Source organism: Sturnus vulgaris, chromosome 10 (assembly GCF_052056855.1).
Source record: "Sturnus vulgaris isolate bStuVul1 chromosome 10, bStuVul1.hap1, whole genome shotgun sequence".
In the NCBI taxonomy this organism is placed as follows: domain Eukaryota; kingdom Metazoa; phylum Chordata; class Aves; order Passeriformes; family Sturnidae; genus Sturnus; species Sturnus vulgaris.
The window spans coordinates 24,510,192-24,523,945 of NC_142252.1; the positions used below are offsets into that span (position 1 = coordinate 24,510,192).

A 13,754-nucleotide genomic window follows, 5' to 3' on the forward strand; every position below is an offset into this window, starting at 1 on the left:
AAATAAAAATAATAAAAATAAAAATATGCCACCCCTTAGGCTAAGAGAGGGATACTGAATAATGCTGTCCCATGTTCCTGCACCAGCCTGGCCACACACTGAGCTCCTCCTTCCACTGTTTTAGTTCAGAATTCCCAGGATTTGTGCTGAGCAGCCCCTGGGTACGAGCTGCCAGGGCCCTGCTCCTGCCTGCAGTGAATTCAAGAGGAATTTTGTCCCTTTGGTGTCCCGGGGGGACACTCCAGGACAATCCCAGAGGGCAGGATGGTGGCTCTGGTTGTGCAGGGGGTGAAGCAGCAGGGAGCTGTGCTTGGCAGAGCAAGGCAAAACCCAGAAATTTGCAGCTTTGGGAGCCTCCCCGTGAGGGTCTGATGGGGGATGGTACCAAAGCCCTCCAGATATTTTTATAGATCTGGGTGTGAGTGTATGGGAGAGGGCGAGCAGGGGATGGGCATTTCATCCAGCTCAAAATTCAGCAAACGTTTTCAGCCTGCTCTGTTTTGACTCATTCTTCATGAACATTCATAAAAACATTTTGTTCTTGGGAAGGTTTGTAGGAAATAACCGTTAAAAATCCTCTCTCTCACGCACACAGATATATATAAAAATATAAAATATATCTCATTGACCTTAACGTTGTTTGCTGGGTGTTCTGTGAAATTATTCCAATTCCTTCCAGTGCTTTTCTGTCATTTCACAAAGTGGCTCGACAAGAAGTGGAAAATGGATGGGTTTGGAGTGTCTGTGACACTTCTGCCACCTCCCCTGAGCACCTTTAGTGCCACCACCTCACTGAGATCTATTCAGGTGAAAATTCAACAAAACGTTGCTACAAGAAAAACTCTCTCCAGCGTTACCTTACTGGGAAAGTCTCATCCTGATGTGTTCCAAGATAAAACTCCCCAGGGCAATCCTGGATAAAACCTGCCAGGAGCAGGGAGGAGGAAGAGGAGGAAGGAGCCAAACCTGCACCCCAGGGAGGGGCTGCTGTCCCCACTCACCCCACCTGAGCTGGCCACTGATTTTCCAGTTTTGCAGCATCCAGAAAGGAGGAGCTGGACCCTGACCCAGAGGATTTCATTGCCGAGTCCCCAGACAGCAAGATCTGCACATCCCATGGTGGCAGGAGGCACACATTAAAAATTCCTTACATTAAAAATTCCTTAAATTCTTCTTCCCATGGCAGAGCCCTGCCCTGGCCCCAGCTGGGTCCTCCCCACCCCAAGGACAGCCCAAGCCCTGGTACCTTCGATGATGTGTTTTCTGGAAAGGCCTCTCTCTGTCTCAGCTCTGCAAGGGAAGAACAGGAACACAGCTCTGATCTGTGCTCTGATTTCAACACCCCAAAATTAGACAATCACACACTGATTGGGTTGGAAGGGACCTTAAATCCCTCCCAGTGCCACCCCTGGTGTGACAGGGACAGCTCCACTGTCCCAGGCTGCTCCAGCCCCAATGTCCAACCTGGCCTTGGGCACTGCCAGGGATCCAGGGGCAGCCACAGCTGCTCTGGGAATTCCATCCCAGCCAGGAATTCCCAATTCCCAATATCCCACCCATCCCTGCCATTCCCTGTGTCCTCTCCCCCCATCCCTTGTCCCCAGTCCCTCCCCAGCTCTCCTGGAGCCCCTTCAGGCTCTGAGCTCTCCCTGGAGTTTTCTCTTCTCCAGGTGACTCCAATCCCTTAAAGCCCTTGGCAGAATAAACAGAAATGCAATGGCAGCAGCAAAGCCCCCCCAGGTGCCATTGACCTGCCCTGGCTGTGGGGCTGGGCCAGCAGACACAGGACAAGAGATTGCCACACTTACTTGCCACCCCAGTACAGCTTGGTGGTTATCACCAAACTGGACCTCCTGCAAAAAGAACAACAAAAAAAGTAAAAATTAATAAATAAACAAAAAAAAATACTACTAATAATAATAATAGTGTTGTAACCAAGCAGGATGCTGCCCATCAGCAGCCTCTAAAAATTTCTGCTGGGAATGCTCAAAGAGGAAAGAGCAGCTGTGAAATGTTGAGACACTGAACTCCAGTGTTGAATCCCACCTGCCTTAGGGAATTGTGCCTCTCCATGGGGTGTAAGCAGCACAGGGAATCGAGCTCTAGCTCCTTCAGGAGCTGGAAAATGAAATATCCTGCAGGTGTTTTGGTAAAATATGCTCATAAATAGTCAGGGCACGAGGAAATGGAATAAAGTGGAGTCAGTTTGGATTGGACATTGGCACAGAAATCAAAGGTAATCCAAAACTCCCAAATATTTTTAATTACTGAGTAAGCAACACCCAGGCCTTCACCAAGGCTGCAGCACTGTTCCCTCCTGCCATCCGTGCCCCTGCTTCTCATTGCCATGCAGCAGTCCCAGAGTTATCAAACTCGAGTGTGATACATCTGAATTAATCTCTAAACTCCTACATGATATTAAATCAAAGATTTATCATCCTCCAGCTGCCTTGCTGCATAACCAGACACGTACAACACGATTTCCCCAGCTTTTATTGGACTTAATTTTTTTTCCTCCATGTCATCCAGAATATTTCTTACCAAATAATCAATCACCCCTAATCCCCAGACAGGGATGCTGGGTTTGGAGGACCTTCAGCTGAACCTGCCTGGGGCACACACACACACACAGAGGAGGCTTTAAAGATTATGCAAATCCCTTAAAACTCCACAACATATGTTAATGTGCATCATTTAAATGAGGTGTCATCTCCTCCCAGGAGATGAAGGCTCCTCACAGCCTGGCATCCCCAATCCCCAGCATTCCCAGCAGGGCTGAGGTGCCAACACCAATCCTCCTGCATGGAGAGGGGATGGACAGGATCCCCAGGGGTGTAACTGTGACAGGGTGACCCCAGAGGGTTCTCACAGCCCCTCTGCACACCCCAAATCCCAGGGCAGCCCTGGTGGGGCTGCTCCTGTGGGATCACGGCACCCCCATGGAGCTGCCTGGGCCAGCAGCTCCCAGCATGGGAAATTCTTCAAACCCTCTTCAAATCCTTCCAGAGGGATTTCCAGGAGCCCAGGGTGGGCAGGGAATGCCATCCTGTACCTCCAGCCCTTCTTCTTCAGGATGTTGCCCAGGATCACCTCGGCCCTGTGCAGGAAGAACCCGGTGTGAGGGAGGCAGGGGATGCTCAGTGCCACCCCCCAGCCCAGCCCAGCCCTGTCCCGGTGCCAGGGGAGCCCAGCTGGCACAGATCCCATCCCCCACAGAGCCCAGAGCCCCTTCCCAATCCCCTCCTGCCCCAGCCTGTGCTGCCCCCTCGGCAGGACACTGTCACCCACCCCAGGCACTCCTGGCACCGATGATGTTCCCCCATCCCCCTGAGCAGCTCAGCTCTCCATCCTCACTGGGATCCATTCGCGGAGCTCTCACAGCCCCTGGCCATCCATCACCACTAAAATCTGCACTGACTTTTCATTTATTCAGGATTTTTTTTTTTTTTTTTTTTTTTTTTTACAACGGCAAGCAGCACAAGCGCTGCACTCCAGCCTTGGGTACCAGAGCCTTGGGGTTGATTGATTTGGGTTTATTTGATGAGTGCTCCAAACTCAAAGGTTTTCCTGTCCCACTCAGGGATAAAGTGACTTTCCATGCACATCCAGAGCCCAGCCCACGAGGAGGAGGAGCAGGGAGCCCAGGGGAGGCAGGTCCTGGCAGGGAGGTGGGCACTCACTTGCCGGCTGCGTACACCTCGGCCGTGTCGAACAGGTTCACTCCGCTCTCGTAGGCGATGGTCATCAGCTGCTCGGCCACCTGGGGGACACAGGGGGACAGCTGAGAGGTCACAAACCCCATCCCCAGGCAGCAGGGAGAATCCCACAGCAGCTCAACACAGCTGGGACACCCCCAGCAGGGCATCCAGTGAAGTCCAAAAATATGGAATATATTATACATATGGAATATATATAACATGGAATCCAAAATGTGGATTTACATCAACACCACTTAGACCCAGCCTGGCAGGAATTCATCTCCTCTCACAGGAGCTTTCTGTCAGGGAGGCACAGGGGGACAGCTGAGAGGTGACAAACCCCATCCCCAGGCAGCAGGAAAAATCCCAGAGCAGCTCAGCACAGCCAGAGAGGCTGAGACACCCCCAGCAGGGCAGGGACAGACACCAAAATGTGGATTTAAATCAGCTCCCCTTGGACCCAGCCTGGCAGGAATTCATCTCTTCTCACAGGAGCTTTCTAGCAGGAAGGCAGCCAAGAATTTAATCGGGTTACAGGAGATACTCTGCGAATCTGCAGAGTTTAACACAGAATGAACGAGGAGGGGTTTCCTGTTCTTTCGGCCGCCTGCCAGCTTGTCTACAGCTCTGCCGGGGTATGGAAATGCCTGAAGGGCATTTTGTGGGAGCCCCAGAGCAGTGCTGGGGTTCCTGCCGCACCCCGAGGGGCTGGAAGCACCCAAGGGAGGGAGGGCAGCGCTGGGATCGTGTCCTGCTTTTCCAGCAGCCACACCTCGCCTGGAATTACCGGGAGCGAGGAGAGCAGGAGAACCAGAGTGCAAAGTGAGCATCAGAACCTGAGGGACCATCAGAGCATCCCACAGGGCCCTGAGACAGGAGCAGAGCTGGGATCCACGGGAATCAGAGCTGGAAATGCACGGGAATCAGAGCTGGGATCATCCATGGGAATCAGAGCTGGGATCATCCATGGGAATCAGAGCTGGAGATCCACGGGGATCAGAGTTGGGATCCACGGGGATCAGAGCTGGGATCCACGGGGATCAGAGCTGGAGATCCACGGGGATCAGAGCTGGAGATCCACGGGGATCAGAGCTGGAGATCCACGGGGATCAGAGCTGGAGATCCACGGGATCAAAGTGTGGGATAGATGGGATCAGAGCTGGGGATGATCCACGGGAATCAGAGCTGGGATCATCCATGGGAATCAGAGCTGGGATCATCCATGGGAATCAGAGCTGGGATCATCCATGGGAATCAGAGCTGGGATCATCCATGGGAATCAGAGCTGGGATCATCCATGGGAATCAGAGCTGGGGATCCACAGGAGTCAAAGCTGAGGATGGTCCATGGGATCAAAGTGTGGGATCCATGGGAATCAGAGCTGGGGATCCACGGGATCAAAGTTTGGGATCCACGGGAATCAGAGCTGGGGATGATCCACAGGATCAGAGCTGGGATCCACGGGGATCAAAGCTGGGGATGATCCACGGGGATCAAAGTGTGGGATAGATGGGATCAGAGCTGGGGATCCAAGGCAATCAAAGTGTGGGACCCATGGGAATCAGAGCTGGAGATCCACGGGAATCAGAGCTGGGATCATCCATGGGGATCAGAGCTGGGGATCCACCAGGAGAAGCACCAGTACCATTAAAATCCCAGCGAATTTAAAGGAAACCCCTTTGGAATTGAGGCTCCTGGGCTCTTTTCCTCACACCAGAGCTGTTTTGGGGTCCCTCCATGTCCCGGGGGCAGGCAGCTGCTCTCCCTGGGCGCTCACATCTGGGGGGAGCCCCGAGCTCCAGGGATGATCCCCTGGCATCAGGAGCCATCTGCTCCAGGGAGGAGCACGGAGGAAAGCCGAGCTCATTTCCATTTCCTTCAGCTCACGATGTCAAGATTAAATCAACCTTTGTAAGCCCGGCCCCTGCAGTGGACTCACCTCGTCTGAGATCTGACCCCCAAACGTGACCCAGGTCCCTGCAAAAATACAAAATAATCTGTTATTACAAGAGGGGCTCGACATGAAAAATGAGATTTCACCAGAAATCACTCAGCATCTGGGGAATGAAAGTCTCCTTAAATACGTACTGCAGCATTTAGCACGCTGGAAGTCAAAATTAGGAATTTTTTTGTAAAAAAAGAGAAATATTTCTTCTGACAGGAAAGATTTCCAAGCCAAAGTGAATTTTCCATGAATGTCCCGTGGTAGCACAGCCCAGGGCAGGCAGAGCTCTAGGCTGGCTCCCAAGATAAAAAGCAGATTAAAAATTCCATTAAAAAGCATATAAAAAGCATTAAAAATCAGATAAAAATAATTTAAAAATCAGATAAAAATAATCTAAAAATCAGATAAAAATAATTTAAAAATCAGATAAAAATAATTTTAAAAATCAGATAAAAATAATTTAAAAATCAGATAAAAATCCCACACAAATCCCACAAAAATCCCATAAAAATCCCACAAACTAGTACTGGTACCCATCCTCAATTCCTGCACAACAACCCGAGCTGGGAAAGCCAAGTTTGCCACAGAGAGAGGTGAAATGGAAATTCAATAAATTCAATAAATAAATTAAATAAATTCAATAAATGAGCACACATTTTCTGCCTCATTTTCTATTTTCTGCCTCATTTTCTATTTTCTTTAGCCGTGTAAAGGCTATTAGAATATAATAATATATATAATTATTATAATAATAAAAGGGCAGCAGTGGCCCTGCTGCACTTTGCTGCTGCAGAGCTCAGGAGAGGGAATTTCTCTGATTATTGGAATTTAAATGCTCCGGTCCTGCACAACAAAGATAAAACTGAAACCTGCTTTCATTTTATCCTTGAGCTTCTTCATGCAGATTAAAAAAAAAAAAAAAAAAAAAAAAATCACCAAAAGCAGCCTGATTTCCATGGTAAAGCTTCCGAGGTGTTATTTTTACAGGAATACATTAAAATGTGTTTGTAGCAAAAAATGGGTTGAGACTGTTTATCTCAAAGGGATTTTTTAATTTTTTTTTTTCTTTTTGCACACAGGTGAGAAGGGAGGGAATTTTTCATCCTCAAAATTCCCCTCCTGACACAAAGCAGGTCCCAGTGAGTGACAACGAGCTCGGGGCTTGGGGCACGGTGAGAGCAGCCACTCACTGCTTCAAATCGGGATTAAAAACACCTTAAAGCTCCTTAAAGGCAAGGAAAAAATAGAAATAAATAAAATAAATAATCGTGTAAGAAATCTACCAATAGAAATATAATAAAACAAATAGAATAAAACCAATGTACTAATAGAAATAGAATAAAACCAATATACTAATAGAAGTATACTATAATAATAGAAATATAATCAAACCAATATAATAATAGAATTATAATAAAAAATGACATAATAAATATAATGATGACAGAAATAGAATGAATAATTATATATCTATAAATATAATAAAATCTCTGTAAAATATCTGGAAATAAATAGAATAAAATATATTTATTGACTAAAATAAATATAATAATCAATGTCTGTGGTGCTGCATAGCCCTGCCTGAGTGTGCTGTGTCCACCCTGGCCAGCTGGGGAACAGGAAAACATTGCTGGGGATTCCAAAGGGGTTTTTTTGGTTTTTTCCCCCCCCAAAAAACCAGGCAGGGTTGTGAGTTTTGGCTCAGCCAGGTGAGCTCTGGAGCATCAGGGGCTCAGGTGCAGGGGAGGCACCCCCAGCCTGCCCCCCCCCCCTCCCTCTGCAAATTTCAAAAATAAAATTAAAATAAAAAAAAGCACAAGGCACATTTGGCATTTCCAACACCAGCCAAGGATGATTCACAACCTCAGCCAACACACTCATGTGGGGAGAGAAATATCCCGGGCAAAGAGAAATCTTTTTTTAAAAAATTGCTCCTTTTCCATTTCCAAGGCTGCTTCTCTCACCTCTCCCAGCTCACGGGGTACAGAGGCAGCCCTGCCCAGTGCTCCCAGTAACTCCCAGAGCTCCCAGTAACTCCCAGTGTTCCCAGTAACTCCCAGAGCTCCCCAGTGCTCCCAGTAACTCCCAGAGCTCCCAATAACTCCCAGTGCCCCCAGCACTTCCAGGGCTCCTCAATGCCCCCAGTAACTCCCAGTGCTCTCCAGAGCCCCCAGTGCTCACCGAGGTCCCAGAGCCCCCAGTGCCCCCCAGTGTTCCCAGTGCCCCCCAGTGTTCCCAGTGCCCCCCAGTGTTCCCAGTGCCCCCCAGTGTTCCCAGTGCCCCCCATCCCATCTCCTTCCTCCCTCGTGCCCTGCCGTTGTCCCAGCTGCCCTTCCAGGGGAATTCCTGCCCAAGCTCTGGCTCCGTTTCCGTCCCACTGAGCCCAGCAGGGTTTGATGGCAGAGCAGCCCCCGCCCTGGGCAGGGACACTGCGCCCCCGGCAGCAGGAATGTCACCTGGGCAGGTGACACACAGCCTGCCCTGCCAAACCCCGCAGGTGCCACACAGAGCTGTGGCACAGAGGGACCAGGGCTGCCTGTGCCAAAATTGAGCCCCAGAGCAAAGACAAGGCTGAGAGCAGCCCCTAAACCCTCTGGGCTCACAAAACATTGATTTTTGTAGCCAACTGTGACTTTTCTCCATGGGATTTGGGATTGGGGTGGCTGCTTTTGTCCTGCTCATCTCCCCACACTCAGGGCTCATCACCTCGCCTCAACATTCTCTGAAAAAAACAACAGGAACCCACAGGCAGGGTCCACCCTGCAGGAAACAGGTGAAAATCTTGTTTTTCCCTGGAATCATGAGCACGTTTTGGATCCAGCACCACGGAAAGATCCTCACAGCAGCCCAGGGTCCGGCTGGGCTCACCTGAGCAGGTAACTGCTCAGAGCAGGAGGTGGAAGCTCAGCCCAGGCAGGATCAGGATCAGGATCAGGATCAGGATCAGGATCAGGGCTGACATCTCCCAGGGCAGTCCAGCCTGGCTGAGCAGTTCCAGCTCCATGCTCAGCCACTGCTCTGAGAGGCTCTCCCCAAATATTCCTGCCTGGGAAACACTTCCAGCCCGTCAGGAGCCGGCAGAGGAGCTCATTTCACATCATGAAAGGTCCCTGCTGCCTCAGCCCTGCCCACCTTTGATTTCTGCCCCACTTCCCATCCTCCTCCACTCTCCCATCCCGCAGGATGAAGCACATTCCCACCTGGCTGAGATTTTGCAAGGCTTTTGAGGAAGACTGCTGAGCCTTCAGAAAGTTCAGTGAGCCCTAAATTAGATTTTCATGCTGCAGACAACACAGGGTAACACATTTATCTTTTGGGGAGCTGCAAGAGAGAAGCCAGGTAAGGCAGCACCGGGAGCAGACACCTGATGGATCTGCAGAGAGACAGGTGGGATGGGTTTAAACTGAAACAGAGGAGATTTAGATCAGATTTGGGGAGAAATCCTGCCTGGGAGGGTGAGGAGGAGCTGGGATGGAATTCCCAGAGCAGCTGTGGCTGTCCCTGGATCCCTGGCAGTGCCCAAGGCCAGGCTGGAGCAGCCTGGGACAGTGGGAGGTGTCCCTGCCATGGCAGGGAGGGAACAGGATGAGCTTTAAGCTCCTTCCAACCCAAAACAATCATCCAAAAGAAAAGGTGCTGTGCTGCAGGAGAAACTCCTGCAAATACCTGCCCATTCCATGGAATTTCTGGATTTCAGGTTTCCAGCTCCCTGTCCCTGCACCCCGGGCAGGGGCTCAGGGCTCGCTGTGCTGGGGCAGGAGGAGGTGCCCAGCAGCCTCCCCTGCTCCCTGCACAGCTGCACTCACAAAAGCTCTGTATATTTAGAGGCTGCTGCAGTCCACATGCTTGAAATCAAAGAAAAGCTCTGAAAAATTGGTTTTTGTTTTTCTTTTTTTTTTTTTTTTTCTTTTCCTGCTGCTACTTCCTTCCCGTGGCTTGTCTCCTCCACCACAACAGCAGCACTTGGGGAAGCTGTGAGGCTGATAAATAAAACCTTCCCAAGGCTGGGACTATTTTAACCAGAAGAGCTCTTGGCAGAGCAGACCTTGTGCTACAGGGTGACTTTCACAATTCCCTCCAGTTTAAAACCCAATCCCAAATCCTTTGGAAGAAGGGGCTGGAAGGACCAGGCGGAACCCAGGTGCTCACCCACCTCCATCCCAGCAATGCTCACCTGGGCAGGTACCCCCTGACCCCACCCCAAACCCTCTCTGCTCCCAGCAAACAGCCCCACAGCCTCGTTTTTCTGTCTGAGCAGAATTATCACAGAATCATGGAATGGTTTGGGCTGCAAGGACCTTAAATCCCATCCCACCCCTCTGCTGGGCAGGGACACTCCCCAGCAGAGCAGGGTGCTCTAATAATAACAACAGAATTGTTAAATATTATTATTATTATTATTATTGGACTTCTCAAAGAAAATTCCAGTAACTACCAACCCAAATTGCACCCAGGATGGAAATTTCCTGATGAGTACAGGCAGCAGTGTTTCCCCGAGCTGCCTCACAGGTTTGGAGTTTGCTGCCGACTCTGTGGGTACATCAATTGATTTAAATACCCTGAGTAAGTGCAGAATGAACGTTGCCATCTTAGATTCATAATTAGCTTAGATTCATAATTAAGCTACTGTTGTGCTTACAGCAAATCCTATTGAGTCACTTTATAAATGTTAAATTAGTCAACTGATTAAGCACTGCTATTGTTGTGTTGATTGAGCATTGCTGAATCCTTCAGCCCTAAAGCACTGCTCCAGCCTGGGCTGAGCTCGGCTCTGGGGCTGCTCTGACCCCCAGCACTCAATGGGAGAATCTCCTTCCCCCTCTGCATCCCCAGCACCCACCTCAACCACTGCAGACTGATTTTAACCTGATTTTCCTGCGTGTGCCCTGTCTACGTAGCAATAAAATAAAACGTGCCATCAAACTCCATGATTTTATAAGTTTATATTCAGCCTGGATTCACTGAATAAAAGAAAACCTTTCTCAGTGATGCTTTAAGACCCCCTAAAGTGGTGCCTCCACCTTCCCAGATAAAATATTGATGAGGAATTCTGTGGTTCTGGAGCCAGCACGGGGCAGGGATAACAAAGCATGAAGGGAATGGGAAAGGGGAAGAAAGAAGGGAAAAGAAAGGAAGGGAAAGGAAAGGAAGATAGGAGGGGAGAAGGGAAAAGAAAGGAGGGAAGAAAGGAGCACATGAGAGGATTTTGCACCTCCAACCCTCCCATCCCAGAGCTGCCTGGGGTACTCACCCAGCCCCAGGCACGACACTCTCAGCCCGGACTTCCCGAGGTTTCTGGAAGGAAAAGGAAAATAATTAGAAAATACAGCTCAGCCTTTGAGGGACACACAGCTTAACTCCATGAGAAACTGCTTTTGTCCAAATTCTGTGTTTTCCTCCAAAAAAAAAGGAAAAAAAGGGGCAGATGTCCCACAGTGGGATCTGGGCAGCCAGGCTGTGCTGCCAGTGCTCCTCCCTGAGTGCTCAGGGCTGGGATAAACCCAAACACATTCAGCTGTACCTCACCCCCAGCATCGTTTGGGCTCCCACAAATATTCCCTGCACCTCCACAGCATCCCAGAGAGGTTTGGGTGGGAAGAACCATCCCCTTCCACCCCCTGGAAAAGGTAAAAATCCCTGCCCGTGCCTCTGCTGCAGAGCACCTCAAACACTCCCTGTGCTTTTCCCTGCTCCTGGTGAGTCGTTTGGAGCCAAATAAAATAAAAGAGAAGAAAAAGCTCTGCTGGCCCCCGGGCAGGCTCAGGGAAGGTCGGACACAACACCCCAGGTTGTGACCTGTGCTTTCAGCTCGTCCCATTTTTCCCCTCTGCATTTCCTGCCCATTTCAGGTTTTCATTCCTACAGCACAATTGCCCCGAGGAGCACCCCAGGGTGCAGGGCTGCCCATCCTCCCACCCCTCCCTGCACTGCTGCACCCAAATTTAGTGCTGCTAATGGGAATGGAGGATGTTGGGGGCCACGGGAGCCTGGGCTGCAGGTCTGCTGGAAAAGCTGCAGCTGCATCTCCAGCACCACGAGCCCCCAGGCTCACAGCACTGACAGCAGGCTCTGACCTCTTTTTTTTGTTTTGTGTTCTATTTTTTCTTCTTTATTCCTTTTCCCTTTTTTTTTAAGTGCAAGCACAGCTGGGCCCTGCCCACCAAACCCAGAACAGCACAAAGGATGCCCCAGGCTCCCCAGGAACCCTGGGCAGGTTCAAAGGCAAAGCCCCAGAGCTGCAGCACTGAGGGCAGGAATTCCAGGACTGCAGATCCATGGGATGGGGATTTCTGCATTCCTACAGCCCACCCATCCCATACAACTCCTCACAGCCAGGTGCTGCTGTTCATTCCCACACAGCTTCCCATTATTTTATAGGAGAGGGGGATTTTAATTCTATTTCTCACCTGTTTGTTGCTTTACAAAGTCTGGGGGCACAGCCCAGCTATGAACTCCTCTCACCATGTAGATATATAAATATACCCTTTTACATATATAATTATTTGGACATATATATTTTATATACACCCCTTTGCACATATACCCTTGAGCTCTCTGCATACACATATCCTTTATGTGTAACCTTCTATGTAAACACACACAAATATCCTTTAAATCATGGACACACCCTTAATTTACACCCCTTTTTCTATCTACACACACAGATATTCCCAGTATCTATGTGCAAGTACAGATCCTCTCCATACATCCCTAAATAAATGTATTTGTATGGACACATAGTGTAAAATATAAATTTTCCTATAAATAAATATTTTTAAAAATTACAAAATATGATAAAATAATACAATGATAAAATAATACAATGATAAAATAATACAATGATAAAATAATACAATGATAAAATGTAATGATAAAAAATATAATGATAAAAAATAATCATGATAAAAAAAAAAATTCCCTGGCAGTGGGATCTGTTTCAGGCTCTCAGCTCAGACCTCCAGGATTGTTCTGTCCTTCCCCACAGCACCACACCAGGACTGGTCCCTCTCCTCTCCAGGCAGATTTTGGGGTAAAACAGCCCCAGATTTGCTCCAGGGAGCAATGCCCAGCTCTGGGAAGAGCCTGCTCAGCCAACAAACCCGGGCAGAAATGTTGTGTTTGGATTTCCAGAGCTCTGCCATTTGCTCAGCTCACACCTGACCCGGATATTTGGGGAATCGATGCTGGAAATGCCAAATCCCTGCAGGGAGAGATCCCTCCTACAAAGGGGGCTGGGCTGGAGGATTCCTGGAGAGCATCTCCAGATGTGCCCCCTGTCCCCAGATGTGCCCCCATCCCTGGGAACAGAGCCCACACCTGAACTGGTCCCACTGGGGGTGCCCAGCACATCCCTGGTGCTGTGTAAGGGCTCACAGCCACTCGGGTTCCTCCTGCAGAGCAGGAATTTCCCTGGAATTTCTCATCCCAGATCTGCTTCTCCTCTGCCTCCCAAAACAGAAGAGACACAAACCCACAAAAAAGCCACAAAACCCCACCAAGCAAACACATCCATCCACATTTACACCGATCTTACAGCACCCAGGTGGATGCAAATATCCATTTCCAGATAGAGATGGGTCAGACACACAGACAGACACACAGACAGACGGACACGTGCCTGAAGCTGCACAACTGCCAAGAAAAATCAATGGGCTGTCTCTAAGTAACGGGGCAGTAAAAGCTTTTTGTGCTTCCCTCGCACAAATTCCAGGCTCTGAGACAATGAAGCGGCTCCGTGGCTGCAGCTGAACCGGCAGCAGCCCCGCAGATCCCCCAGGATCCGGGCTGGGATTGGGGCTGGGAAAGTGTTGGGAACAAATCCCAACTCACCAGGAGCCTCTGCTCTGATGCACAGCTGAGCATCCTCCTGGAAAAACCCCTGGGGTGCCTGAGCCAGCGAGCTCAGGGCGCTCACCTGCACATTCTGGGCTAGAGGGGCTCCGGGAGAGCTGGAGAAGGATTTGGGACAAGGGGGAACGGCTTGGCAGAGGGCAGGGTCAGGTGGGATATGGGGAAGAATTCCTCTCTGTGAGGAGAGAAAGGACAAAGCAGGAGCCTTTGGTGGCTGAGGGTCACTTTGGCTGGCCAAAGCAGCTGCGGGATGAGCCGGG

At 49.7% G+C, this 13,754-nt stretch overlaps 1 protein-coding gene across 2 annotated transcripts in view; it reads right to left on the reverse strand.

Annotated features, from left to right (window-relative positions):
- Window positions 1-13,754, reverse strand: part of KCNAB1 (potassium voltage-gated channel subfamily A regulatory beta subunit 1) — a 45,140-nt gene that overhangs the window by 13,837 nt on the left and 17,549 nt on the right. For both annotated transcript variants that reach the window (XM_088171109.1, XM_088171110.1), the window contains exons 2-7: window positions 10,895-10,938; window positions 5,638-5,675; window positions 3,681-3,760; window positions 3,053-3,097; window positions 1,809-1,853; window positions 1,247-1,290 (exon numbers count right to left, since the gene is read on the reverse strand). In XM_088171109.1, the coding sequence (XP_088027235.1) occupies window positions 1,247-1,290; window positions 1,809-1,853; window positions 3,053-3,097; window positions 3,681-3,760; window positions 5,638-5,675; window positions 10,895-10,938 (296 nt within the window). The remainder of the gene's footprint in view (window positions 1-1,246; window positions 1,291-1,808; window positions 1,854-3,052; window positions 3,098-3,680; window positions 3,761-5,637; window positions 5,676-10,894; window positions 10,939-13,754) is intronic.